General features: G+C 37.3%; 1 protein-coding gene across 2 annotated transcripts; it reads left to right on the top strand.

Annotated features, from left to right (window-relative positions):
- On the top strand, positions 1-26,930 carry SLC35F5 (solute carrier family 35 member F5). Of its 2 annotated transcripts, none has more exons than XM_079311246.1 (17): positions 1-21; positions 5,693-5,763; positions 7,314-7,392; positions 10,073-10,214; positions 11,224-11,367; positions 13,238-13,300; positions 14,417-14,498; positions 15,830-16,020; positions 17,168-17,249; positions 17,575-17,662; positions 18,230-18,294; positions 18,626-18,730; positions 19,197-19,356; positions 20,759-20,849; positions 23,041-23,195; positions 23,641-23,729; positions 24,647-26,930. In XM_079311246.1, the coding sequence occupies exons 4-16, from the start codon at positions 10,080-10,082 to the stop codon at positions 23,720-23,722; spliced, it is 1,443 nt and encodes a 480-aa protein (XP_079167372.1). In that variant the 5' UTR covers positions 1-21; positions 5,693-5,763; positions 7,314-7,392; positions 10,073-10,079; the 3' UTR covers positions 23,723-23,729; positions 24,647-26,930. The 2 variants fall into 2 exon arrangements, with proteins under 2 accessions (XP_079167372.1, XP_079167371.1); XM_079311245.1 differs by lacking the exon at positions 1-21 and adding an exon at positions 2,551-2,644.
- Positions 26,931-27,799: the final 869 nt, after the last annotated feature.

Below are 27,799 nucleotides of genomic sequence, written 5' to 3' on the forward strand. Positions count from 1 at the left end.
GACTGACCTTGGATAAGCCATGTAAGTTTACTGAGTCTCTGTATAAATATGAAACAAAGATCTGCTACACCCAAGACAATTAAATGCTGTGAGATGCACACACATTTTTGCAGTTACATTTTATGTATTTTTCAACTCTGAATTCCACAGAATGAACCATTTCAAGAGGACTGCTATTTTCCCAAAGCTTTGTCTAAGAAATTCAGTTTACATAAAACCTCTTTACAAAGCTGTAAAGTCACAATTTCATGTAAAAGCACCATATTGCACATTTTGGCAATTTTGGCTGAAGGCCAATAGAGATAATGAAGCCAGAAGAACAACAAAATCAATACTACATTTATAATGTATGCTTAGGGTACATAAAAAAAGGACAGTTTGAACTTAGAGCATAATTCACTGCATGTCCTTGTGCCATTTATGCCATAAATGCTTCAGAGTAGGGATTGTATCTTGCTATTTCAAACAACCAGTTTTATGGGACATCAGACTTGTTGGATGTCTCTTAGTGCTACTATATGCAATTTAAAACACAGCTGGATTAAGAAATTCAGGCTCACAACAAAAAAAGCCCAGACCAGTTTCATATTAAAAGTTCTTCAAGTTTTTAGTTTGTTTGGTTTTTTTTATTATTTTAACTTTTGTTTATCAACAGGAAATAAGTCAAGCCCAATAGCAAAACCCACCCAGATTTATGACGATATCACATTTTTTATGAGAGGGAATGGATGTTTTCAATCATTAACCTATAGGAAGGGTAAAATATCATGTTTGATTTCAACAGTTTGTTAGTGTGAGTAGCATTTTAAATAACTTCACAGCTATATCATATGTATCACCTAATAATAATTAAACACCTTTTTATCCATGTGTATTCATTGCTTACTATTGTTTCCTAACAGTTTTTGCTGTAAACTTTCCAAATTATGCAATAGCTAAAATTTGAAAAAAGCTTTATTTCTGTTGACAGGTGATTACTGAATAATCTGCAAGATGTGGCATAAACCTGATTATCTTTAGGTTGATATTGAGCTTAATCCTAAAATATTAATCAACAGTGACTGCAGAGAGTACTAACATTGACTACAAAACCAAACCAAACACGACCAGAATCTGATTTTGCAAATTCATCTCAACTTATAATAGTTCATTTTATTCAATATTTTTGATAGACTTTGTCTAGTATTTCCTTTCACAGCTTATTAGTCACTAACATATACATCTCAAAATTTTGCTTTAATTTAGCTTGTATGTCTATACAATATCACTTTTTTATGCTCTTGAAAGTATGTTGATAGGGAAGCAGACATCTATTTTAAAAGTTTAAATTGTTGCCATTACTTTCAGGTCCTGTGAGATTTTGTATCACAGAGCGTTAAGATTATGGTAACAATGAAACTAAGATTCCACCACCTCACGGCATTTTAGGACATTTCTCATGATCTTCATGCTCGTGGTCTTGCAAACTTTGGTTTTTCTTCTTCCCCTTTTTTTTTTCCCGACAGACTAGTTTCAAGCTCAATCCCACTTCTCCATCTCTAGTTCTTCATTCCGTGATCCCTTCTCTGTTCCTATATATATATATTATTTGTTTTTAATTTTTTTTACTTGTTTATCTTACATTTTTAGAAGAGCCTGTATAAATGATGTGTCTGGAGCAGGCTCTGCTGCACCAGAGCTGTTCTGCCATTCCCTCCTTAGAGAGGTCGATCCCTGTGGAGGAGCGGGCTCTGCTCCCGCTGCCAGCGGCGCTCCCGGGAGCCCCGGGGGGGATGGCCCGGCTGGTGCCGGGACCAGCGGGAGCCCGGGGCCAGCAGCCCGCTCTGGCTTTTCCCGCTCTGCCGAGCGCTCCCTCCGCATCCCCGTTCCCCCGGGCAGGAGCCGGGAGCGGCCCGGGAGCCGTGCCCAGCGCGGGGCTTCCCGCGGGACACGGAGCGAGCGGGCACCGGCAGACGGGATGGGAACGGGATGGGGCAGGGATGAGGATGGAGGAAGGGAACACTGATTTGTCCTGCGACGGAGATGGGGATGAGTGAAGGAAATGCTGATAGAACTGGGGTCGGCGATGGCAATGGGATCGGGGGTGGGGACGCAGATGGGATGGAGACAGTGATGGGGACCGGCACGGGGATGGGAACAGAATGGCGATGGTGACTGTGGTAGGGACGGGGATGGTGATGGTGACAGTGACGGTGACAGTGACGGTGGCAGGGATATGGATGGGGTCGGGGATGGTGATGGTGATGGTGACAGTGATAGTGGCAGGGATATGGATGGGGTCGGGGATGGTGATGGGGATGGTGATGATGATGGTGACAGTGGTGGTGACAGTGGTGGTGACAGTGGTGGTGACAGTGATGGTGACAGGGATATGGATGGGGTCGGGGATGGTGATGGTGATGATGATGGTGACAGTGGTGGTGACAGGGTGTCCCGCCGCCCCTCCCGCGGCGGGCGCGGGGCGGGCACAGCGCAGGGCTGTGGAGCCGCGGGCCGAGCGGCTCGATGGCGCCGGGCCGCGGGCGGGGCGGGCGGGGCGGCCGCTCGCGGGCTCGGCGATGGATTGCGGCTGTCCGGCACGAGCGGGCGGGCGGTGCCGCCGCCGGACGGAGCGCGGGGGGCGCCGGGCCCGGCGCGGCCTCAGGTACCGGGAGCGGGAGCGGGGCCGGGAACGGGAGCGGGGCCGGGAACGGGAACGGGCGGGTCCCGGCGCTGCAGGGGTGGCGCGGGCGCGAGGCCCCGCAGCGCTGAGCGGCGCCGGGCCCGGGAGGGAACTTTGTCCCCGGCTGTGCGGTGCCCGTGTGCCGCCGCCCCTCGGCCCCGTCCCGCAGAGCGCTGTGCGGATCGCTCCCCGCTCCCCGCCTCGGGGCAGCCCCGGCCGCGGTGTGTCTGTGTGTCTGTGTGTTTGTTTGTGTCTGTCTGTGTGTCTGTGTGTTCGTGGGGGTTCCGCTCTCCCCGGGGCCAGCCTGTCCATCAGTGGCCGGGCAGTGACTGCGCCCCTGGGCTCGGCTCGGGCGAGGCCGCGCTCGGGTGCCGTGTCCTGCTCCGTGCACGGCCGCAGGAAAGAGTCCAGGCGCTGGAGCGTGTCCGGAGCAGGGCAGCGGGGCTGAAAAGGGTGTGGAGCACACGTCCTATAAGCAGCGTCTGAGGGATTTTAGCCTGGAGTAAAGGTGGCTTTGGGGAGACCTTATTGCTCTCCACAACTCCTTGACAGGAGCCAGGTGGGGGGTCGAGCTCCCAGGCAACAGTGACAGGACAAGAGGACTCTGTTAAACTGCGCCAGGTTGGACATTTGGGAGAGTTCCTTTACAGAAGGGGTGATTAAACGATGGAATGGGCTGCCCAGGGAGCTGGTGGAGTTTCCATCCCTGGAGGTGTTTAAGGAAAGCTTGTGCCATGGTCTGGTTGACAGCGTGATGTTTGGTCATGGGTTGGATTCGATGATATCAGAGCTCTTTCCCAGCCTCATTGATTCAGTGGTTCTGAGCAGGCACTGTTGTCCTGCCTCGCTGGGGTGTGAGGGGTACATGGTTCCCCTGCTTGGGTTGAGGCTCCCTTTCCTTTTCCCACAGTTTTCAGTGTTCTAGGCGTGAGTGCAGCATTCTTTCTCCTCCAAGTCACTAGGGCTTGAGCCATATATCTTTTTCACTTAGGCATCCACTTTTCTCTGAGTGCATTAAGAAGACTTGCTCATTTCCTTCTCTTTGTTCCTGTTACTTTTCCCCAAAGATATCTGTCGGCAGGAAGAGCCCTCCATTCACTCTGAGTGCGGTAATTTCGCCAATTTCTGCCTTGCCTGGAAGGCTCAGCTTCCAGCTGCCAGGGTGTCTCTGAAAGCTGCCCTGCTGGTTCTTATCAGGGATCTGTGTCTGTATATCCTGTGACAAAGCACGATATGTTTAGTCCTTGCACTAGACAAGATTAGATCTGCAGCATGTGAAATGGATGTCATTTGTAATCCTTACTGATGTTAAATGTGGAGCTACTGGTGGCTGAGAGGTTGCTCTGTACGTGGTGAAGCTTAGAGAGGACTTGGCAGCTTGACATGGAGTTTTTTCTCCTAATGTTGCTGGACAAGAATAACAAGGAGGTCAGTGTCTGTTCTGCTTGTCAGCTTTCACTCTGCAGACCTGAAACTTGTGTGTTTCTAACTCATTGCAGACAGGCTTCAGGTCCAGTAGGGTCACAGCCTTGCTGGGAGTGCTGCAGAAATTTCTGAGAGCTGTGTGTTTGGATAGACTGGTAGCTGGTAAGGCCTCTGAGGTATAAAACTGATTAATATTCTACACTACTAGTTCTGCATAGGAAAATTTGTTTGAAGTGTTGTTTCATGAATTTTCAGTAAGTGCAGAGTAGGAAGCTTTCATTTCATTGGTGAAAACATTCAAACATTCATGTTCTTTTCATTCCATGGGTACCCAGATCCAGCTGTGCCATGACAGTTTGATAGCATGACTGTTACATACCTCCAGACTCCTAAAACATATCTTTAATTAAGCTCCTATTTTAGTAATAAAATCAATGTGTTTTCTGTGCAGACTTTGGTCTTGTGTAGCTTCCTATGCAGATGGGAGCAGTGATCTCTACTTGCAGAACTCAGTACTGGCATTGAAAGCTTGGTTGCTCCTTTGGATCTTTTGCTTCACTATATTCTGAGATCCTACAGGAAACTTTCTTTGAGTAAAAATGACAGGGCTGCAGTGAATGTAATAGTCATGTTTCATAAGGCTAATTTTTCCATCTCCTCTGAGTATTCTTTGCCTTTTCTCTCATCTCATGGTACCCTTTGGAGGTTGAGTGGATGTTAGAATTGTATTAGATTAATGTTGCTTTAATGTATACTTGCAGATTTTGACATATAAATGTAAATTGTTTTACTTTCAGCTTTGTTTTTGTTTGGGTTTTTTTTTTTTTTTTCCTGGTTAAAGTGAAAGCAGTGTCTTTGCTTCTCATATCTCAAAAAAAAATCCAGTATGGAACAAGAATCACCTGATGACAGAACATGTTAAAAGGGGGAGGAAGTTGTATCCCAGAACTTGTATTGTTGGAGCAGCTGGTATAACTGGAAAAACTAAACCCATTTATTTTGCTTGCAAGCTTTATCTTGATATGTTGTCTTTCAAATAATATATGAAATAATCTTGAGTAAATACAAGGAAGAATTTCCAGCTGACTTGTTTGCACCACAGCTTGTGACTGAGATGCTGTTCTGTCTTTTGGCATTCTTGTTATGTCATTTTTTTCTGTTTTTTGGTGGCAGAGGGGGGAGACAGGCTGTGTGTTTTCTCCTGGAACAGCAGCACTTCTGTTTTGCAACGATTTGGCAATTCTTTGGCCTATAACATTCTCTTCCCTAATTGTCAGTGCAGTTTGTGAAGTTTGTGAATTTCATGTGATTTTCTATTTTTAGGTGGAACTTTTAATGTGAAAATAATCTGCACAAAGCAACATTTTTTCCTGCCCTCAAAAGTTGCTTGTTGTATGTTCAGGAGAGAGGAATTGAGCCTGTTTGCTTTAGTGCAGTCAGCTGTGTGAGCACACACTGTAGGCTACACAGTGAGACTGCTTTTTTACACCTTTTTGATATCATAAATTGAAATGGTGACTCTTCTTACATGATCTAGGGTACTGCAGCATTTTAAAATCAAAGTATAGTGTCATGACAAGAAAATTTTTAATGTTTATTTTTCAGAAGATCTTCATGTAACTGGCTGAAAAATGGTTCTGCAAGATGATAGCACCGACTCTAAGGCTGTTGGAATGGTAAATAAATTAAAAAAATACTTTAAAAGGTCTTGATGCTGTTTGCTAAAAATTATAATGATATTAAGAAATGTCTTTTAAATGAATATTCCTGGTATGTTTAAAGTTACACTGTGTGGAAAGCATATTTCTTTCCTAATAATGTAAACAAAGGGCAAACGTGCTGAGTTTCTGCTCTATTGATAGAGTAGAATATGATATTTACTTTTAAACTATAATTTTTATTTCAGTTTCTTTGTTTTCTGATGCCTTAAATGTATCATAACTTTGTGCACTTGGTAAATTAAATGTTCTGTTAGGGTAAAGCCTACAATGATAATGCCAAGGTTGTGGCTCCAATCCCTGGGCCACTCAAGAGTTGGACTTCACAATCCTTGTGGGTCCCTTCCAACCCAAAATATTCTGTAATTTTGTGACTAATTGCCTTGGTGTTCAATATCTATAGTGAGCATTGTCTTTGTGGAGTAGGAGACAGATAATCCCATGCTTTTGTATTAAATAATGCATCTTCCAGTTTGTTGGTTTCTTTGAAGCAGTTATGATCATTTGGTAACTGTGGAAAAGGTTTGAACTTGCTGTGTGTAAATGTTGATTTCAGTGGGGGCTGAGCTGTGGGTTTCCTCTCTTTGAGTTACCTCTTAATCTAATAGGTGAAAAGCATCAATTTAGCTATTTTTAAGGGTCTACAGACTCTCAGTCATGATTGACAGATGATCAGAAGCTAATTTTGGGTAAGCATTTAATTCTGGCCTTGCTGCTACTTTTGTTTGGGACACTAATTTGAGACTTCTTAGCATAGTGTGTGACTCCTACTGATTCAGGATATCCCTAAAACAGAGCTTAATTTCACATTAATGATAATAAAAATTCCAGCACTTCCAGGCAATAAAACTTATGACTCTATTTTGTATAATGTTTCTGTTCCTATATAACAGTTTTAAAGTGGATTTTATTGAATGTGTTTATGGGATCTGAGTTTAAAAATTAAAAAAAAAAAAAGTTTTATGTAAGATGATGCTTTGTTTTAATACAATAATAATGCTGTATCCATTTAAGGAAAGATACTGGGCTTTCAAAGACATAACATGGAGGTGCCTTATCTTTCTAGATTATTTTAAAGCCAACAAGCCTATATGTTCTTCCATTACCTTCCCAGTTCTACTGTTTAAATTCTTTGCTGAGGAATGTACACTTAAGAAATAGTGCCTTTCTCTGCATAGCTTAGAAAATAAGAACTTATCACCAGGTTCTTGTTCCTCATGTGAACCTTCTATAGTCAATTAATAAGGAAGGGAATGTGTTCTCACTTATCAAAAGTAAGTGAGGATTCTGTTTTCTTGCAATTCAGGGCTGCCCCACTGGAATTTTGGATGCAAACTATTCCTTAATGTTCTAGATCTGTATGTCCCCAACATTTATGACTTAAGCTGCAGAAGACACTTGTGGAACTTGAAATTTTAGACAGTATTTTGCAAAGATAAATGCTTAATATATCTATGCACATGATGTTTCACACTTTGTTTTTTTTTTTTTTTTGTTTTCGTTTTTAGGAGACTCTCTTCACTTTGACATGAAGTGTGAAGTTTGTTAGTCACCACTTTTGTTTCTTTTTTACAGTTATTGTGGAAGGTAATTTGACAAAAGTCTTGTTCTTGTGTGTTCATTTCTATCAGAGCTTATTACCCTCAAAGTACACAAGCCAAACTTAGAAGTGTGGAATTGTCTTTCATTGCAAGTTCATGAGTACTGTTGCTAAGTGGCACCATGTGTCTGTCAAAAACTTCCCAAAATAGTAGTTTCAATTTGTCTTTGCATTTTTGCTTTTTGTGTGACAGTGTTTTAATTCTGTCCTGAAACTTAGTATTTCAGTAGGCTGTTGAATTTTTACTGAACTTTACAGAAATTTTAGTATTGCTGCTTGGTAGCACTTTTAGTCAACTATTAGCTTGAAGGTGCTTGTGCTGCAATTTGTAGTCACCTTTCCTTGTTAAGTATTTTGCCTTGCTAGGGAAGGATCAAGCAAAGGCTATATTAGGCACACAAAAGTGTTAAACAGATACTTGGTAGTCAGATGAGAAAGTAATAGCTGCTCTTACTGCAACATACAAAAAATTTCAAATTCCAAGGCATAATTATGGACCCTTTATTTAGAATTTTCACATCCACCTATCAAAGATAGAAGAAATGGTGTAAAATATACATAGACTGTGAATAACTTCGTGTAACCTCTTACCTAAGAAGAGCTGGATGTTCCATCATCCTTTACTTCACTGCTGTTGAGGGATTTTAAAGCAAGAGATTTGTTCAAGCCTAACGTGGACAAGCAGAGCACAGGATGAAGCAGTGAGTGCATCCTCTGCTCCCAGAGGTGCTTTGAGGCAGCCTGTGCTGACAGCAGCAGGGCTGGAGGCATCAGGCACCACCAGTGTGGAGATGTCCAGTTGACCAGGCTGCTGCCATTGCCTCTGGCTCCCCAGCTGCCTCTCCCCTGCAGCAGAGCTGGTGGAAGGCTGCAGGGCTTTCTATTTCCTTGTTAGCTGTATATTATCCAAACACTCAAGCAATTTCTGGGTTATTTATGATATAACTTCATGTAATGGCTTGTAGGCTATTAGTCATAATAAAATGAAGGCAAAGTTTGTAGACTATAATTTGTAGAATCTGTTAAACCAATTCCTGAAAATTGAAAAAACCTTTATAAGCTTTCAAGCATGAAAACCTTTATGTTAGTTTCCTCAAGTTTAACATAATACATTTGCTCTTTCTTTGAGAACAAATGTTTTCTCCTTTATTCTGTATCAAGTAGAAACTATAATTCCTTGCTGAGTCTTTCATAACTTTGCCTCTCTCTACTTACAGATTTCTGCTTTCTTTTGTCAGTCTCACCATTTTATCAGAAAAGCAGAGTAATTATCCAGAACTGATGCCCACACATGGAATATATCAGCATAGATCTAGTGGTATAATTATACTTAAAGAGCTCTGCCTGTTAATTTTTCTTTTGAAAGAAGCCCTTTAAGAAATGGAGGAAAAAGTGTCAAGATTTTGAGCCTGGCAGAGCGTGTATAGAGATATGAGTCAAAGCAGAAAACAGTGCTGTGATCTCCAAAGTGCTTGTGCATATCTGGGCATTTAAATCCTTATTCTGAGGAGTAGGCTACTCTGGAAAAAAGTAATCTACCTTCCTCACTCACTGAGGACATTGTTGCACTCTCTCTTTCATAAAAAATTTGTAAATAACGAAAAGAAAGCAAGTATATGTTGATACATATGGAAAATACAAAGTTCAATTTAAATGTATCAAACCACATTAGCAGAGCAGATGACCTCTGTTTACAGTGAAAGTCAGAAGCTGCTCTCTGGAGATGAGAGCAGCTCCTTGAACAGTTCCTTGAGCAGTTCTCTCAGAGATGGTGTTTGAGTTTATGGTATGCTATGCCATCTGTAGTTAATGAACTCTTAATAAATTGCTTCTTAAAATATATACATAAATAAGTGAAGCTTAATTATAGAAATGCCACATACATATCTGACTGACATTCATTAGAGAGTTTAAGGATTCTAGTACAAGAATGAGTCATCAGTCTCTGTCACTTGTATTTGAAGCTTTTCAGTAATATAATTGAAAGTTTTACTAAATTTAGGCCTTCCATAAATTTAGGCCATCCAATGGGCAGCTGTAAAGCTGTGTCACAAATCTGAATTCCCTTGTAGTAGCATTAATGGATTTTTGATAGATTTTCACTAAAATTTTTTCCTATTTCAAATAGCTATATATTTTTTTAAAAATTCATTTGCATGTGTAGTCTGCTTTTTTTAAGTTTACAATTAATTATTCTATTTGTTGTTGAATAACCTCTTGTTTTAAGGGTATATAATTTACCCAAATGTTTTCCTATGTATTTGTTGAATGCCTCTAAATTTAAACATGTTTCTGACATTTGTCACAACACATCAATCTAATTTATACTGTCAGGTATCTAAACTTAGCAAAATATAGTGGTTTCAAATTTTGCAGAACTTTTAATGTAAATTCCAAAAAGATATTGTGTTTTACCTACTTTTTGCTTACTTGATTGCTAAAGCAGTTGATACAATCTTGACTTTGCAAAAATTTCTTTCTAGTTGTTCCTAATATCTGAACATTTCTTGCCAGATCTGTCAAAGATCTGCTTTTTAACAACATAGCCATGTGTGTCCTTGCATATTAGGTCTATTCATGTACATGAAACCTTTGCCCCCCAGTGTTTATATTTTTTTGGTGTCAGTGTAACCTCCTGTGTTTTATTTCTGTGTCCCTCTGGCCCAGGTTCCAAATGGTGTGGGTTTTTGTCATGAACAGGATGAGCTCCCAGAGCAGCTCATCTGCTCAGCGCAGGCGAATGGCTCTAGGAATTGTCATTCTCCTCCTGGTTGATGTGATCTGGGTGGCCTCTTCAGAACTCACTTCTGTAAGTATTGTTCCACACATTTTAAAGGGAAAATAAATGAGAGAGATGCAGCACAAACATGGTAATCACTCGTTGTTTCACCAGCCTGAATCCACTAAAACTTACAGATGAGTTCAACTCAGTGCCTGTTTCTTTTGATACAGAAGTGTTACTGACAACTTAAAATTAAACAGCATAAACTCATAACTGTACTGTAATCAAGGAGTTTATTTTATTATTGCCATATTGATTAAAATAATGCCCATAGGGTTCCCAAAAGTTAGTGAATGAGCTGTAACATGGCAGGCTGAGTGGTGAATTGTAGTTCAGAACAACCAGAAGTCCAGGATGAAAGGACTCAGGTCATGGAGTTTAAACCCTGTAATTTCATCTAGTTCAGATATTAACCATATTGAAATTGTTGTAGTATTTATTTCATGGTAAGTTTTACGACTTAAAACACAGTTTTAGAAATGGAAATTGAGTTTTTAATAAATTCCAATTCAGTTTTTTGAACTGTCATTAAGTTTTGTTCTATATCAGGTTTGAAACAATGCAGATACAAATGTTTGTGCTTATCATGCGATATTAATGAAACATTTTTTGGAACAGGTTGGTGGAGTCACTCTTGATACTGAAATGTGTTTAGCCAAAGCAATCTTCTCTAATTTATGATTAATATGTTATTGCTTAAAAAAGTGGTCTTCAACTTAGAAAATATTTGTATGTAAATGTATTTTGAGTGCTATTTGAGTTCAGTAGCATATAAATGTGCTACAAGTAATAAGTAGTTTTTCTTCTGTGGCATTGTTTCTTGCAAAAAGAAGTTGTTGACATTGGAGTAGTTTGTGAGAGGGTTTCCCCAGAACAAGTAGGGCCACTTGATTCCTTGGGTCATCCATGCCAATACTCACAATTGTTATTTTGGGAACCAGACTGTTCTGGACTGTATAATGACACCTGATCATTCATCTTGTGAATTCTTGCCTATTTGGTAATTTTGGATACTGCAATTGTTTTCTTTCCACAGTATGTTTTTACAAGGTACAACAAACCCTTTTTCAGTACATTTGCAAAAACATCCATGTTTGTTCTATACCTCTTGGGATTTATTGTTTGGAAGCCATGGAGGCAGCAGTGTACTCGTGGGTTTCGTGGAAGGCATGCAGCTTTTGTAAGTATTATAATTCTGTAGATGTTGTGATATTGTTCTGAGTTTGTACAGCAAAAACCATCATAAAATAGAGACTAGAGAAGAGCAAAGGTTCCTTATTTGAAATATAAACTGAATCATGCTACAGGTGGCAGACATGGCAGTTTTCATGTGAAAGGATGAGAGGCAAGAAAAAGAAGTATGAGATGTCAGGTGTTGTAAGAAATGCTCTGCTGGGTCAGACCTTTTGTCCCTGCAGCCTGGCCTTGTATCCTGGCAATTGCAGAGGATAATTCCTCTTTACAAGAGCTTATTAAACTCACTGTAGTCTCTTGGTTCCCTTTAACTCCCCCAACATCTGTAACCAATGGAATCAAAACTTGAACTTTGCAGTTGATTTTTAGCACTGACTCTTTTTGTCTCTGACACAACTATGAATTCTTTGCTGACAGATTTGAGGGGTTTAAAGTCACATTTAATAAAGGTGGTAGAATTATGTTTTTGTTAATATTGTTTTTTATAGCTTTTATGCATGAATGACCTTCTGGTGCCCATTTCAAAGGCATAATTTGTGCTAGAACCTAAAATTGTTCTTATATGACAGAAATACTGGGGTTTTTTTCCAAGACATGCTGGGAAGAGCAGTTCTTCTGTGCCAGTGTTTCCAAATGCTGAACAGCAGCACTCAGGAAGAAGTAAAGCATTTGGCCTGATACTAATCTTACATTAAAAAAACCCAGAAAATGTGATCCAAGAACATGCTGTTAATCAACATGTCTCTATAGAAAATAGCTTGTGTGAAAGAAACTGACTTTATATTTTCTGGATATGTTAGACTTCACTGTTAGTGACAATTGTAGGCACAACATATTTAAAGTGTTACACGACTTTCATGTGATTTTTTTTTAAGAAAAGACAAAACACAAAGAACAACTAAAAATTGTTTTTAAAATTCTTGAGTTACTCACATAGAGTGTTTAAAGTTGGATGATATCTTGATATAATTTTTCCTAGATCAGCCTTAAATACCGAGTACTTATGTGTAATATGGCATGTGTGAGACTTGATGTTTTTCAGAATCTTCTTAAGATAATTTGGGAATAAACAGAACTTAGTTTCTTTGCTGACAGCAATGAAATATGAACTGGAATGCAATGAGTAAGAGTGCCCAGTCTGTCACATGTTGTGTGTGGCACTCATGACACTGCTACTGGAATCCCATTATTCTTCTTTTTCAGAAGAACAGTGCAGACAGGACTGTAATGTGCTGTTAGAAACTTCCTTCCCCCTCACAGGGTGTAGTTAAATATTCAACTCTGTAATTTTTGCCTTTATAGTGTCTTGTGTTTACTAGTCTGGAAAACACATCCATTTATGTGGTTTAATTTCAGTGACTCCTTGGACAAACACTCCTTATTTTTTGGTTCTGTTTCACATTAGAGGCTTTGCTTGATAGGTTTGATACCATCATGGTAGAACAGAAAGCTGCAGGTCAGGGAATGTGGGTTTGGTAAGGTGCAGAAAGGAAGAGAGAAAGGAACTTTGCCTCAGTCAAACAAAGAAAGAAGCAACTTGTTAATAAATGCACAATCATTTAGTGGGGATTGTGTCCCTAAGACTGAATTTTGCAGGTTTTCTGTTTCTAAGAGCCCTTGTCCTGCATTCATACCTGGATAATTGAGTTCAGTGGGGTTCTTCAAGAGGTACAAGGAAGTACTGAAATTGTTTACTGAGATTGTAATCCCTCTTGGCATTGGGGAGGAGGGCTGAGAAGAGAGAGGAAATTGTGACAGAATTATGGAAAAGGTCATAGAAAAACTTACTCTTCAAAAATTTCAGTTACTAATAACTTTACCTTGGTAGTTTATTACATTAAAATTTCCATAATCAGTTTGCAGATGCTGAGGGTTATTTTGCTGCTTGTGCAACAGATACCACTGTGAACAGTTCTCTGGTAAGTGCCTTAATTTATGAAGGTCAATGCTTTACAATAACATGGCACAACTATCTTGACCTACAGTTTATAAAATATGGCAGTTTTAATTGTAATAAGTTTTGTCAAAGGGGATTGGTAACTTACATGCCTATATGTTACTAATATACTGCAAATAATGGTATTGCTTGCTGTAAGAAATATGGGTTCTCAGCTCAATAAAGCACTTGAATGTTTCTGTAGTTGTCAAAGAAATATTATCTTGTACAGAGGAAACCTTTACATATTCAACTTAGTGCCATCTCTGTAAGAGTGGGGGAATCAATTGAGTATTGCAGATTACTCTGTGGATATTTTATACAGAATTACTTGAAATCACATTTTTTCAAATGTATTCTTAATTTTTTCAGGAATTTTCAACTTTATCTATCTGTACTTAAGAATAAAATCTTCTTGGCCTTTTCAATTCATTAAGATCATGTGACTCTAGAAACTTGGACAATTTTGCATTAATTTAAACATCTGCCAAAATTCTCATTCTAAACAAGCCTAATGAAGATCCAATGACCAGATCTTTTTCATGACTTCACTTTTACAGTTTATTAATTTAATCTAAACAAGTTATCTTGTTAGCAAATGTTTTAATTGCTTGAAGTGCCTTATGTATAGTGGATCTTTCCCAATTTTTTTTTGTGTTTAGATCTAAGGAAGAAAATAAGGGGTTTTAAAGTCATGGGAAGAAAATGAAGTTTTGTACATACTTTATGTATTTATAGTTTATAATTTGGACAGAAGCTATAGCTAATGAAATATCTGTGTTGTTGATGACTTACTTTGTAATTTTGAGTCAATAGGTGTGAATTTTCTGTCCATAAGTTTTGTGTTCATGAGGATACACACAAAAGAGCACAGCTTTCTTTTTGTACTGTGTTTTACCAATATGTGTAACATACAGTATATTGTATACATGAATTTTAACAAGTCTGTCCACTGTGTGCAGACCTGCTTTAAGTCTTGTTCTCTTATTATTTACCAAGCTTTTCTTTATTTAGTTTTCTAATTCACTAAATAAATTCTACTGGTTATAATTTAAATATCCTGCTTAACTGTATTTTTACTTGTACTGATTCATTGCAGAGTGAACCTTTATATGTTCCTGTAAAGTTTCATGATTTGCCAACTGAAAAAAATGGCAGTAATAGTAGTGATGCAGAGAAAAGTGAGTAAAGACTTTTGGAATGCTGTAATGTTAGTTCTTTGGTGAAGGAGTTACTATTCTCTTTGTTTAGTATAACTGCTGTAGTGTTGCAGGACTTTCTTCCCCTTCCCCTCTCCCATATTTTTTTATTTTTTTTCCTTTCTGAAATCTCTTATTGCATGCACTGCAGTCTCATATATTTACTTTCAGGTAGAGAAAACATAGGCCTGTCGTTCAGTTTACCTTTCTTGGTCACTACAGATGCAGCCTATGTTTCTCTCAAGGGACCAACTGGGTTCAGTACTTGTGATTCTTTCCTTCTGGGCTTGTAAGCAGCAGTGAGTCAGCCTCTGGAAAAACAAGCTATTGTCCTTTATAGAGCAGGAGCAAAGCAGTCAAAGTAAGAATTTTAACAGTCTATGTGCATTCTGGTTTTATTTAAGCCTCACTATCTTCTGGTAGTACCTGAAACAAGCCTAACTGTCCCAGACTATTATAGAAAGGTTGGCTTCAAAACATCCATTTAGCCAGTCCTCAGCAAGAGAGTCCCTGTTTATCAAAGGGAAGCTCTCTTACCTGCTACATGGAAAATTAGGAACCACTGTGGTAGGCTCTGCTTCCTGTGGCAACATGCACCATTCAGCTCAGAATTCTTCCAGCTGCAGCTTTCCCTTTAGTTTTTTTTTAGGAAATCAGGTATTGTTTCACATTGATTTAAGCTAATATTTGCCAGTAGTGTTTAGTGTAATGTTCTCTTTACAGAGAAAGCTAATGATGCTAAAATAGCCTAAATAAAACCTGATCCTAGCTTGCAAGATTGATTAGAGAGTGGATTTCAAAAGGGCAAGTGACTTTATGGTCTCTGCTAAGCTATGAGGTCTGTTGGACTTCAATCTTCTGAATGAAACATTGTCCTTGCAGTTAGGTATAGTTGTGTGCAGGTTTTGGCTGTTTGGCTATTAGACAATAAAAGAAAATCTTATGTGTTATAATGTTTTTCAGGATGGAATAATTCCTATCTAAAAATATGTTGTTACCTTTTGTTGGTGTTTTTGACAGGGAGCAGGGGTGGTGCTTTTCAGTGAGGTTTTTGTGGGTGGACAACTTCTGATTGAAAACAGTAATTATTTGTGCTTTGTCTTATTAGTGGCCTCCTGAATAGCAAAATATTAGTTTAATAAATCATGATGGCATGTCTTCTATTTGAATAAGAACCTATTATTAGTGCAGTAATCAGCGGTGTATTACAATATCATCATTTAATTGCATATTGTGTTGGCTCAAAAAAGTTTAATAATAATGAGTATGTTTTCTTTTTTTTAAATTTGTTTTTATTTTTTCCCCTCCTCAAGCTCCCAAAAAGCCTCGTGTGAGGTTCAGTAACATCATGGAGATCAGGCAGCTCCCATCAAGCCACGCTTTGGAGGCAAAGCTGTCACGCATGTCGTATCCAACAGTGAAGGAGCAGGAATCCATCTTAAAAACTGTAGGAAAACTCACTGCAAGCCAAGTAGCAAAAATTAGCTTTTTCTTTTGCTTCGTGGTATGTGCTCCATTCTTTCAGAAAACTTAAGTAAAGATGCATTTAAAACTTGTATCATTATAGTAAATAAGTATTGAGATGATTTGTGTTCTTGAAACCTTATTTTAAAAATCTACCAAGAGAAGTAAAACTTCTCTTTGCTGGATATAGATGTGTAAGATTTAATTATAAATCTGCTGGTAGATGTTGGTGCTGCATCATGCCTCAGTTCTGGGGGCAGAGAGAGAGTCCAGTGGCAGGACTTTTGAGAGAGGACAATGCAGAGGACAGATCAGTGATGCCTTTTCCAGAAGTACCTTTACTGATACTGCCAAGGGGATTCTGTGTAGTGTGGATTTGTCATGGCTTTTCCTCAGGCAGTAGAGCACTTTAAACATTATTGCTGTTAATAATAATATTACCAATGCATGTACCAGAAAATATTAGTGCAATTTTTTCTGGGATAGTGTCCTCCTGTCCCAAACAAATCCTGTTTATTCTGTTCATGGACACTACTGAAATGTACATGTATTTCTTCTTGGACTTTATGAATATGTGTACACAAGACTAGAGAGTGGTTACTTCCCTCAGAATATATCTGAGATCTTATTAATGAGATTTCAACCAAGAAGAGAGAAAACACTTCCATTTTATTCCTTTATGGAGGAATTAAGAAATATTTTTTTAGGCATTGAATGTAAGAGATTCTTGTTTTTTACAGTGGAGATGTGTGCTGGCTTTAAGTACTCTAAAAAAACCTCATTAGGCTGGCTAATGTCACATGCATAACTGACAGTTTTGCAGCCCTTGTGCAGTTATCATTGGAGAAGCACTCCAAAACAGGTTAAAATTACCTTTAGTTACTACAGACTAGCTATTATAATGTCATTTTAATTATTTTCAAGTTCTGAAGGATGTTATTTTGTTATTAAACACATACTTGAATGTGGTTGGTTTGAGCCAGTTCTAAGTTTGCTGCTGTCTTCTAATGTGCCTTCCAGTTCAATAGAAGTTAGAAGTCTCTTTAGGCTAAAAATATAGTTCCAATTTTATTTTTGGTTAAACAATTGGGATTTTTTTTCTTAAAGTAGGATTTTATTGCACTGAGAAACTTAAGCTCTGTTGTTGTTACCCATGTAATAGCAAAATTATTTTTATTTTTCCCCAGTGGTTCTTGGCAAATTTCTCATACCAAGAAGCTCTGTCAGATACCCAAGTTGCCATAGTTAACATCTTGTCATCAACCTCTGGTAAGTTTTATTTATACCACCAGGTCTGCATTATAAGGCTGTTTATAACATAAAAATCTTATTACAGTGGATTTGTGTAACATTTTCACCTGTGCATTTGAAGATGCCTAAAGGCATTGAATATGGTGTTTAGAAAATTAATTTTGTATTTATAGAAGGTTTTTAGGGTACCTTCATGATTCCACTGCTTTTTGTGTGTGTACTTCTGCTGTTACATCTGCATCTTAAAGAATATATTTGGAGTGTAATAGCTTTGAAGCTGTGTAGTTTTCTGAGCAAACTGGCAAAACTTGATTGTATAAACTTCTCTGAATTTCTCTTTCAGGGCTTTTTACATTAATCTTAGCTGCAGTCTTTCCCAGTAACAGTGGAGATCGGTTTACCCTGTCCAAATTATTAGCTGTTATTTTAAGGTAAGATAATGGGAGGGAATATTTGGTCCAAATCTCCCTGCTACAGTGAGAGAACAGCTATACCTGCTGTACTTGTGGTATCTGTGACAATAAATGGTCCCATCACTTTTTAAAAATCCTTATTTCACAGATGAACCGAGTGACTGAATTAAGTATTTTTTTATGCTTCATATAATGAACCATTTCCAAATCTCATTCTCCTGTAGGAAATTAGATTAATTTCTGTTGGAAATAGATGAACATGTTTTCTTGTTGTGTATTTGTGGTTTGTTTATTTTTTGTGTAAATGATGAAAAAGGAGGAGGTTTGGCATTCAGTGTTGTCAGCCTGTTTCATTAAATGCCTAGTGCATTGTTCTGGGAAGTTAAAAGTGGGGTTGATTGGTTTTAATTTGGGATCATGCCTTAGCAGTTGAGAACTCATTTTTACTTTCTAGAAGTGGATTTTGGTTAACTAAAAATGCCTAAAAGATAGAACTGTGTATTTGCTTTTCTCTTTCTTTTATCTGTTTTTGTAAAGAAATTCCTGAGTTCAAGCAATGTTTTGCATTTCTTCTTTTTTTACTAGCATTGGTGGTGTGGTACTTGTTAACCTTTCTGGATCTGAAAAATCTGCTGGAAAAGATACAATAGGTATTTACTTATGGATTTTAATCCTGGAATATGCAGTGATCAGTACCATCTTCTGACAGTACTAAGTAGTCATATAGCAAGCTATATATCTCTTACTCATGTAACATTTCACAATCTGTTTCTTTAGTTTCAACTTCTTAGACTTGCCATTTATCATAATTTTCCATCCTGTGCTTATATTGGGAAAGTGTTTACATTTTAGAGCTTTCTCCATTTTCCCATGTTTTTCATTTAGTAATGGATTCTTTAATCAATAGAGGTTTAGGAGAATTGATGTCCTGTGCATAACATATTTGCATATCTCAAGGAAATATTTTTTCCATTTTTCCAGGTTCCCTTTGGTCTCTTGTAGGAGCAATGCTGTATGCTGTCTACATAGTCATGATAAAAAGGAAAGTAGATAGAGAAGATAAGCTTGACATACCAATGTTCTTTGGTAAGACCAAAAGTAACTCTGTTAAAAGTTTTAATTCATTGTGTGATTAAATGATTTGCTTTCAGGCACTGAACTGTGGTGAAGGGGTTTAGAAAAGCCAAGGAAGTAGAGAAAGCTTCTTACTCCTGTGATTATGAGTCTTTTAGAGACTGGTTGTGTGAATTGTTTCTTGTTTAGAGCCTTAATATGAGGGTGTAACTTCCTGAAGGAATGCAGACAGCCCCACTGGCTTAATGAGATTTCTGATTTTTATTTTCTTTTCAATTTCAAGCCTGTAAATATCTGATACAAATTTAGTTTGTGAATTTTGGGTTAAATATCTTATATTTGTTTCCTTTGAAAGATTTAAAATATTGCTTCATAGCTGCTTTTCTATATGCACATTGTCAAAATAGGTTGTAGCTGAGATTTTGATTATGTTGAAGAATATTTGTTGTCATTTACCTAATGCTGTTTTTGTATTCAGGTTTTGTAGGACTGTTTAATCTGTTGCTGCTGTGGCCAGGGTTCTTCCTGCTGCACTATACTGGGTTTGAAGCATTTGAGTTTCCCAATAAACTGATTTGGATGTGCATTGTTATAAATGGCCTTATTGGAACAGTTTTGTCAGAGTTCCTCTGGCTGTGGTATGTACTCCATATATGGAATATATTTAATAGGAATTTTCTTTCCTGTGTTCTCAGATGTTGAGATATAAAATTGTCTATTTGGGAGTTTGTGCCTTTTTCTTCTGTTTTTTTTTCCACATGTACTGTTTTAGCATTGTGTCACAGTGTCCTGTTAAGGCAGCAGCTAACTAAAAAGTAGCTGATGTGTTCTTGAAGTAATTAAATTCTGTGTGCTTAGCTTATTTCAGAATTAACACTTGGGGACAAAGAGACTTTGTGCTACAGAGTTGCAGTAGCAAAAGTGAGTTCTATTGTAACAGTTCTGTGGCAATACTGCAACAAAAGATCCAGGTGGAGTAGGAGTGCGATAAAAACTTTTTGGATTTTTAGGGGGTGTTGATTTTTGTTTTTCCAACTTTAAAGTTATGTATGAATTTGAAGATTTTTTCATTTATTGGCAAATTTTTACACCAGACCTAGGTATAAACATCTGCATTGTAGCTGATGTTCCTTTGCAGTTGAATGTGTTTGTTGATAGAATAATTCTGTGATTGTATCTAATCCATGAGATCAGACTGCAGCTCAGTATCAGTGTCAGGGTAAGTGTAATTTTAATGTAGGCAAAATAACAAACAAACACATAAACCCCCCAAACCTGAAACATTGTATCTTGTCCTCAAGTACTAGTCTAGGGTTAAGTACATGGGTGTGCACAGTCTTTTTTACATGCCTGGTATTTGTTAAATTACCTGGAATGTTATTCCAGTCAATTAAAGTGCTAGTTGTACTTTCAGTTCCTTTTCCCTAGAGTTTTGGATTGGGACTATTACTGTTTATACAGATATCATTCTTTACCAATCCAGTGTGCCACTAGTATAATCTTTATTTTTTTGGAAGTAAATAATGTCATTTAACCTACTTATTTACTCCACAACCATATATTACAAACTAAATAATGTAAAGATAGATGTGACTGTTAGTTGGTTTTTTTTCAACCTGCTGATATTATTTGATTCTGTATCATTTATTCATTTACAGTTTTCTGTGGACAGGTTGGTTGTAATTCAGAAGCAGTCTCTTATGCTGTAGAGAATCATGGTACAGAAGAAAAATGCAGATTTTTCTAGATGAAAAGGGAAATTTCCATCATCTCAAAAGATTAGTGTAGGAATTAAACCTCAGCCCAGAAGACATTCTTTGCCTAGTTAAGAATTCAATGCACTTTCACAGATTTATGATGGAGTGTGATGATGTGAGTTAATTTTTGTTTATTGAGCAGTAACTAACAGTTCATCAAATGTCTTCCTCATTTGATTGTATTACTTTGGTTGTCTTTTAATTTTTAAGTAGGACTTAATTATTTTAATTATTATTTATTGTCTTTAAATTGTCTAATTTATATTATTTTATTGTCTTTTAGGGGCTGCTTTCTTACCTCATCACTGATAGGCACACTTGCCCTAAGCCTTACAATACCTCTGTCCATAATAGCTGACATGTGCATGCAAAAGGTAAGCTACTACTAAATTTTGATCTTTGTTTACAGAATTTCTTCTAATTAAATTCTTTTAGGCTTGTACTTGTTTATTTGGTACAAGAAATTAGTCAAGTTTTGCATTTGGAGTGTTTCCAGCCAAAAAGAGGCTTTGCTGTTCAAAACAAAGTGTAAATTGTAGTAAGTACCTTTAGACTTCTGAAACTTAGTGCATGTAAAAATGGAGTGAAAAACCCCAAACACAACTTGTATTTTGCTTTTGCTTCATGTCACTGTGGAAAATAAGTCAGAAAAATAAAAGGATAAGTATAAGAAAAGTTTAAAAGTGCCTGAATAAATGCTTTTGTAATAATATGTGATAGGCAGTATGTTTTGTGTTAGTCTTACCTGCATATTCCAGCATGGAAATAGAGCAAACACTGCAGTGATTCCAACAATAGTAAAACATTTGTATTTGTGTTGCTCTTAAAGCATCTGCAATACATGCTTGAGACCTTAATTGTTATGGGATGGTGAATAACTCATGATAACTGTAAATGAAACAGGGAATAAAATATCTGTAGACTCCTCCCCCCCCAAAATTAGTTTCATGAGGTCAAAGCTAATGCTAGTAGTAAAAAATAAGAATTTTTTATGTAGGCTTGTGTGCACATTTTAGATTGACACAGATGTCTTTGCAAGTGCAAATACATTGGTAGTGATATGTGTATAAATATAGTTACATATATCAATATATGAAAATTTTAGATTGTCTTCTGAAGTGATTCATCTAAACTTTCTTCTGTGATGAACTGAAAAATGGACTATGCTTTTTTAATTCCCAGGAGACAGCTTAATCTCTAGGCTGTTTATTCTGAATAAACACAGATCCAGATCTTGTCAAATTAATTTATTCTTCATGTAGTAATGCAGCATGGAGGCATTTCAAATAGCAGAAATATCTCCAAAGCTCTGTTGGATGACTTTCAGCTGATGTTGGTAACAAAAGGACAAATTACCTCTAACTCATGTTGTGGGAAGTAAATCCTTTCTATCTTAAATTTTAGAAAAGAAATTATTAGTATTGGAAGCAAAAGTGAGGGACCCTGATTAAAGGCAAACTGCTGCAGACTTTGAGGTTTTTGGACAAGTTTATTTGTGCAAGTCTGTCTCTGTCATAATGGAAATATCCTAAGCCAAACCTTGTGCTCACTGAAGTCTCAGGTGTCCACATCTCAAGTGACCTGACAGATTTTAGTCTCCAGCTTCAAGCTGCCCTGTTAGTGCCTCTGGCCAGCCTTTTTTTCACTTAAAATAAATCTGTACAAGAATGCCACTGGAATGGCTAATAATCATGGAATCATAGAATGTGCTGAGCTGGAAGGGGACCCATCAAGATCACCCAGGCCAACTCCTGGCCCTGCACAGGACACCTCAAGAATCACACCATGTAATGTAAAGATTAAAATATCAGTACATGCAGCCTTCATGTCACTCTCAAATGGCATGATAATTATGCAATGTTTATAATTACTAACTTTCTGGGTATTAATTTTTCTATAATTTTCTAACATAAATCTGAATCTTAAGAAATTACAACCAGGTTTCTAATGACTAATTCATTTTGGCAATTTATGATTTCATTAGAAATCAGTTAGGAGACACAGGGCTTAACAATTGCATTTGATGAGATCTTTGAGGGGGATCATCAGTGTCAGGTACCAAAGCTGAATCTGTTTTCTCCAAAGTCTTCAGTTTTGGATGTTTCCTCCACATGGGGGGGCCCTGCTCGTGGCTCTGTCATCCTGAAGGGCAGGTCCAGGCTCCTCCTGTCCTTGTGCCTTGGTTTGGAGCTACAGAACCATGGAATGGTTGGGGTTGGAATGGACTTGAAAGATCATCACTTTCCAACCCATGGAATGTCTGGAAGACTTTCTCCTTGGCACCAGAGACACAACTAAAACCTAAAACTGAGATTATTTGGAAATAGCAGTCTTCATTCAGCTCCCAGTGCAAACAGAATGTTCCATTGTAAAGAATGGATCAGTGGGAACAGGTTATGCAGTTCTTAGAAGAAGCAATAACTATAGAAATTGTACCAAATAACTCACACTGTTTAAAATAACTCAAACTGCATCTCAAACTTACAATAATAATCATTCCAAATATACAGCATGTCAGATTTTTTTTAAGCTATCAAGTGAATGATGTTTGTGTTTCAATTCCAGGTGCAGTTTTCCTGGTTATTTTTTGCAGGAGCAGTACCTGTATTTTTTTCATTTTTCATTGCAACTCTCTTGTGTCACTATAACAACTGGGATCCAGTGATGGTGGGAATCAGAAGAATTTTTGCCTTTATTTGCAGAAAGCATCGAATTCAGAGGTAAGGCAGTCATAAACAATAATCCTGTCTCTTTAACTTTTCCAATATCCTGTATTCTTTTATAAGCCACAATCCTTCGACTCTGTTTATTTTCACCTGATTTTATGTCCAGGTGTAGAATTTTCTTAATAGCAGTAGTTGCAAATCCATTTATTAACCGATGTAGTGCTCAGAAAAAGGAAAAATGTGAAGTCTGCTTACCTTTTAAAAGAAGTTTCCTAGTGGTTGTCACAGTTTTTTTCCCTTAATGCATCTATGATAATTTATTTACCCAGCACATGCAGTGAAAATTGTGCAACCTTGAATATACTTCATATACTTAAGGAGTCTTTGCATATTTTTGATGGCTAAAGTTCAAACAGCTGAATACTTGGTGCTTATGTTGGCTTCATAACAACCAATTTGATATTACTGTATGACTGTAAATAAATGTGTTTCTTTTAAGAATGCCAGAAGAAAGTGAGCAGTGTGAAAGCCTCATCCCTATGCACAGTGTTTCACAGGATGGAGACAGCTGCTGTTCATAGACAAAAGGTAAATCTTTAATAAACCTCAAACAATGCACAGAAAGGTGAGGAATGGTTCTCATGGTGGCATTTGTGTTATGCAAGGACACATTTTTAAAGAGCAGTCAGTCTTGTTCTATATTGATGGACAGAGTTTTAAAGTGTATCTTTAAAGTTATTATTGCTACTTGTTGCCAGGCATTATTCTCACAGTTCTTGGCCAATCGTTTTGAAATGTAGTTTTTTACTAAAGAGTATTACAAAGTTCATTCAAAACTGGATGTGAGTCAATACACCAGAAGAGCCATACAATTTCTTGGCATGGGTGATGTGTTTGGAAGGCATTTGAAGTAATTCATTCACTCTTTAGTGCTGTTGGAGTCTCAGTCTGGGCTACTGCAGCTCATGAAAAACACCAGCCATTTAGAGAAGTTTAAAGAACATCATGAGACTTTGTTACAGGTCCAGAAAGTGGAAAGGAGCCCTGTGTTTGTGATTGACAAGAATATAGTTGGTAAATTCCATTAAATATTAGTCTAAATATTTCTCATGATAAGCATAGGGAAAGTAGCCTAGAATAGCTAAAGAACTTGCACAACACCCCACTTAAGAGGAGGTTACACAAATCTCAAGAAGGAACATTACATGGTTTGTCAATACTGGCTTGGAACATTAAAGCAGACAAAAATTAGGACTCTCCTAGCCCTGTGCTTCAGGGTTTTCAATAATGCATGCAGAATTCCATGAGAAGTATATTTTTATTCTCCAATGTTGTGTAAATCTAGTGATGAAATTAAAAATATTCTAACTGAAACAGTAATTGTGATGTCTTAAGACATGGAGTTATTTCATTTGTTAGTAAGATGGAATCAAATACTTATGGTAATTCCACTTTTGCAATCCTGAGATATGTACCCCTAAAACTTTTTTTCTTCTTCTTCTTAGTTTAAAAATGGAATGATGCCCAGCGAAGAGACAATCTTCTGGAAAAGTCCCTAAGGAATCATGTTTCAGTGCCTAATCTGAATTTGTAGTAAAAATAAGAAGTTTCAGTTCTTTTGAAACTCTAAACTTTTTCTTGCTTTCATGTGATTTTATAAATGAACAGATTTACTACATGCCTGTCACCATAGAGAATCAGTCCATCTGAGCAACCAACCTGCCTTATAACACTTGAGTTGGTGACATTACTTGACAAAATCAAGAAAGCAAATGCTGTTAAGTGATTTCTTTCTTTTTTTAAGTCACAATTTTGTTAAATGCTGAACAATATTATTTTTAAAAGATACTTTAAAGTGAGTTATGTAAATAAGTTTGCAGGTCATCAAGTCTTACAGGCTTTCAGATGAAAAGCTAAATAGATATGTTACCTGTAGTAGGTACAAATTAAATTTTTTATGTTGTATAAACTATTTGCATATTAATAGATGAAAATAGATAAATAATTTATTAAGTGCATTCTTATAATTACTGAGGCAGGATCTTTGTAAGGTCCTGGAACACTACATATATAATGTCTTAGGCCATTTTGAGTAGCCTTGTAATGGCAATGGGTGCTGATGATTAACAATCAAAAAATTTGCCCAACAATCAGGAATGCTTAAAATTTCAGTGGATGGTAAAATATTTCTAATTGCAATACATTTGGGTATAAATTCTTATGCATATTTTAAAACAGGCTGGTTCTGTAACCCATTCTCAATCCTGATTGTCTCCCAGACATGGAAATTTTTGGGTGTAGCTGCTACACTGTGAAAGAAATCAAATTAATTTTGAAAGTTTTCAGTCAGTGGTTTGGAGCTACAATCTGCTAAGCAATATGAAAAGGTGTTTGCATTGATTTTTCTTTCCCCCCAGCTGTATTAATAAATTTATTCTAAAACTGATAATTATCTTCCTTCCACTGCAGCATTTTATCCTTTTTAACCCAGTGAAGCTATATTAATTATATTCAGGAATATTTGAAATTAGTCAATGCCATTTTTCAGCTCCTGGCCTATAAGCCACTTAGATCAAAGTTAATTTTGGCTTTTGATGGATTTTATTTTTTCTATAATGAAAATGAGATGGATTTTTAGCCAGGAGTATTTTCTTCCACACAACAAGGTTATTCATAATGTAGGGTGTTTCTGCTGTCACTCCACACAAATACAGAAGGATGACACAGCAGAAATATCTGTTCATGTTTTGGCACTCAGTAATGATCCTTCCAAAAGCAATTTTGGTCTTTTGGTAATAAAACTGTTATTTGAGAGGGAATGCAGGAAAGCAACATGCTTAAGCTCTACATTTATAGAAGAATTCAAGCCAGCAGCTGGAATTTAATATAAGAACTGTGTGTAGAGAAGGAAGACAAAATGAACTTGGGCTATTCTGTTCAAATATTTAACCTTCATCAAGTTTTTCCTTCCTGTTTGTACTAGTGGATTGCACTACAAAATTTGGTGATCTGAGGCATCTCTTTAAGATGAGGTAGTAAGTCCTTCTTGGACACTAAAATGAGAATAAAAAAAGAAAACAACAAAATCATAAACGCAAAAGGGACAAGAAAGTCAATAAAATTTCACAGTTAAATTTCCAAGCCCCACAAGTCGAGGGGTCAGAAATGCAGTATGTCAAACTAATTTTATTTGGTAGAATTTTCAGGCATTTTTTGATCAGTGGAGTTTGCTTAAGGTTTGGACTTGGCCTTTAAAATTACGACAAATTTAGAGAATGTTTACTTTAACTTTTTCCAAGAAGTATTGTTAATGCCTACTCACAAAAAAACCCAAAAGGCTCTTTTTAGTTAATGTTTCAATGAGAGCCTGCAGAATATTTGATACCAGGCATTAACTCCAAATTTGAATCAGCTGGGACTTGTGGCATCAGTGCATTAAGCCTGGAAAAACCAAGTTTGCTTTCAGATGAGCAATGACAGTATTTGTAGCAAAATTTCCTATTATGATTTTTGCAGTTGGTCATGCAAATAGGATTGGGTCTGTAATGTCAAATGTGCAGTTGCTGTTTATATTTGCCCTTATGTTCATGGCTTAAAATCAAAGATCATTGTAGCCTCTCATGTACCTGACTGTTAATTTGCATTACTCATTAGTCTGAGAGATTAAGAAAAGTACTAAGAGAATATTCTTCAGTCTCTGACCCCAGAAATGTTGAAGAACATTAAGTAAACTCAAAGTCAGGACTTTTCTAAATGTTTTTGTTTTTAATGAAAATATATTAATTTTTTTTAATAAGATATGAAATATTTTTATCTCTTGGCACTAGGTAGCTTAAGCTGTGTTTTTGCATTAAATTACAGTTCTTTAAATAGTAGGAACAAAACAAACTGTCCTTGCTGAAAGGATTTTTAAACAGTGGTGCCCCTGTAGTTACAGGAAATGTGTTACACTTTTAATTACAGAAGTTATGACATATAACATTGTTCCTGCATTTAATAGAATGTGATGGAGTTTTTTTTCTACAAAACCTTGTCATTTTTAGTACAGTGATATTTTATAAATATGATGTCTGATTTGAAATGTAAATTGCATAGCTCTGATGGATGCTTGGTAAATGCCCAAGAGATTTAGCTTTGATTCTCAGGTACCTCTGACACAATGGAGACGTGCTGGGTTTTTCTTCCCTGTGACACAACTGGAATGTGAAGGAGCTCCCTCATGAGTGCTTTACCTTTGTGGTAGTGTATATTGTCATTGCTCTTACTGTTTCAATTTGGGAATGTCTTCATTCTGACTTATTTCTTGTAGGAAGCACATATGCTTTAGAAAAATGATGTTGAGCATTTCTTTGATTGCCACTAGATGGTTAAGGAGCAGTGATTTCCCACGCCTACACAATGGGAAATGAATACTCTGTGTTGCTCTGTCAAACTGTTGAACTAATTCCTGTAATCCTTTGAGACAACCAACAATTTCTTCTGTGCGTGTAATTGAGGTTTTGGGGCTGTTTGGCTTTTATATATGAAGGAAATTATGATAATTTGCCAAAACCTACAGAGCATGCCTTTGTTTTTAGGGTTTTGGTGAGTCTCACCTAGTTTGATAAGCAATTTGCTGAACTTCAGAACAAAGACAGAAAAAGATTTCAGTTTTTCTG

This window comes from Erithacus rubecula, assembly GCF_903797595.1.
Source record: "Erithacus rubecula genome assembly, chromosome: 8".
Taxonomy (NCBI): Eukaryota; Metazoa; Chordata; class Aves; order Passeriformes; family Muscicapidae; genus Erithacus; species Erithacus rubecula.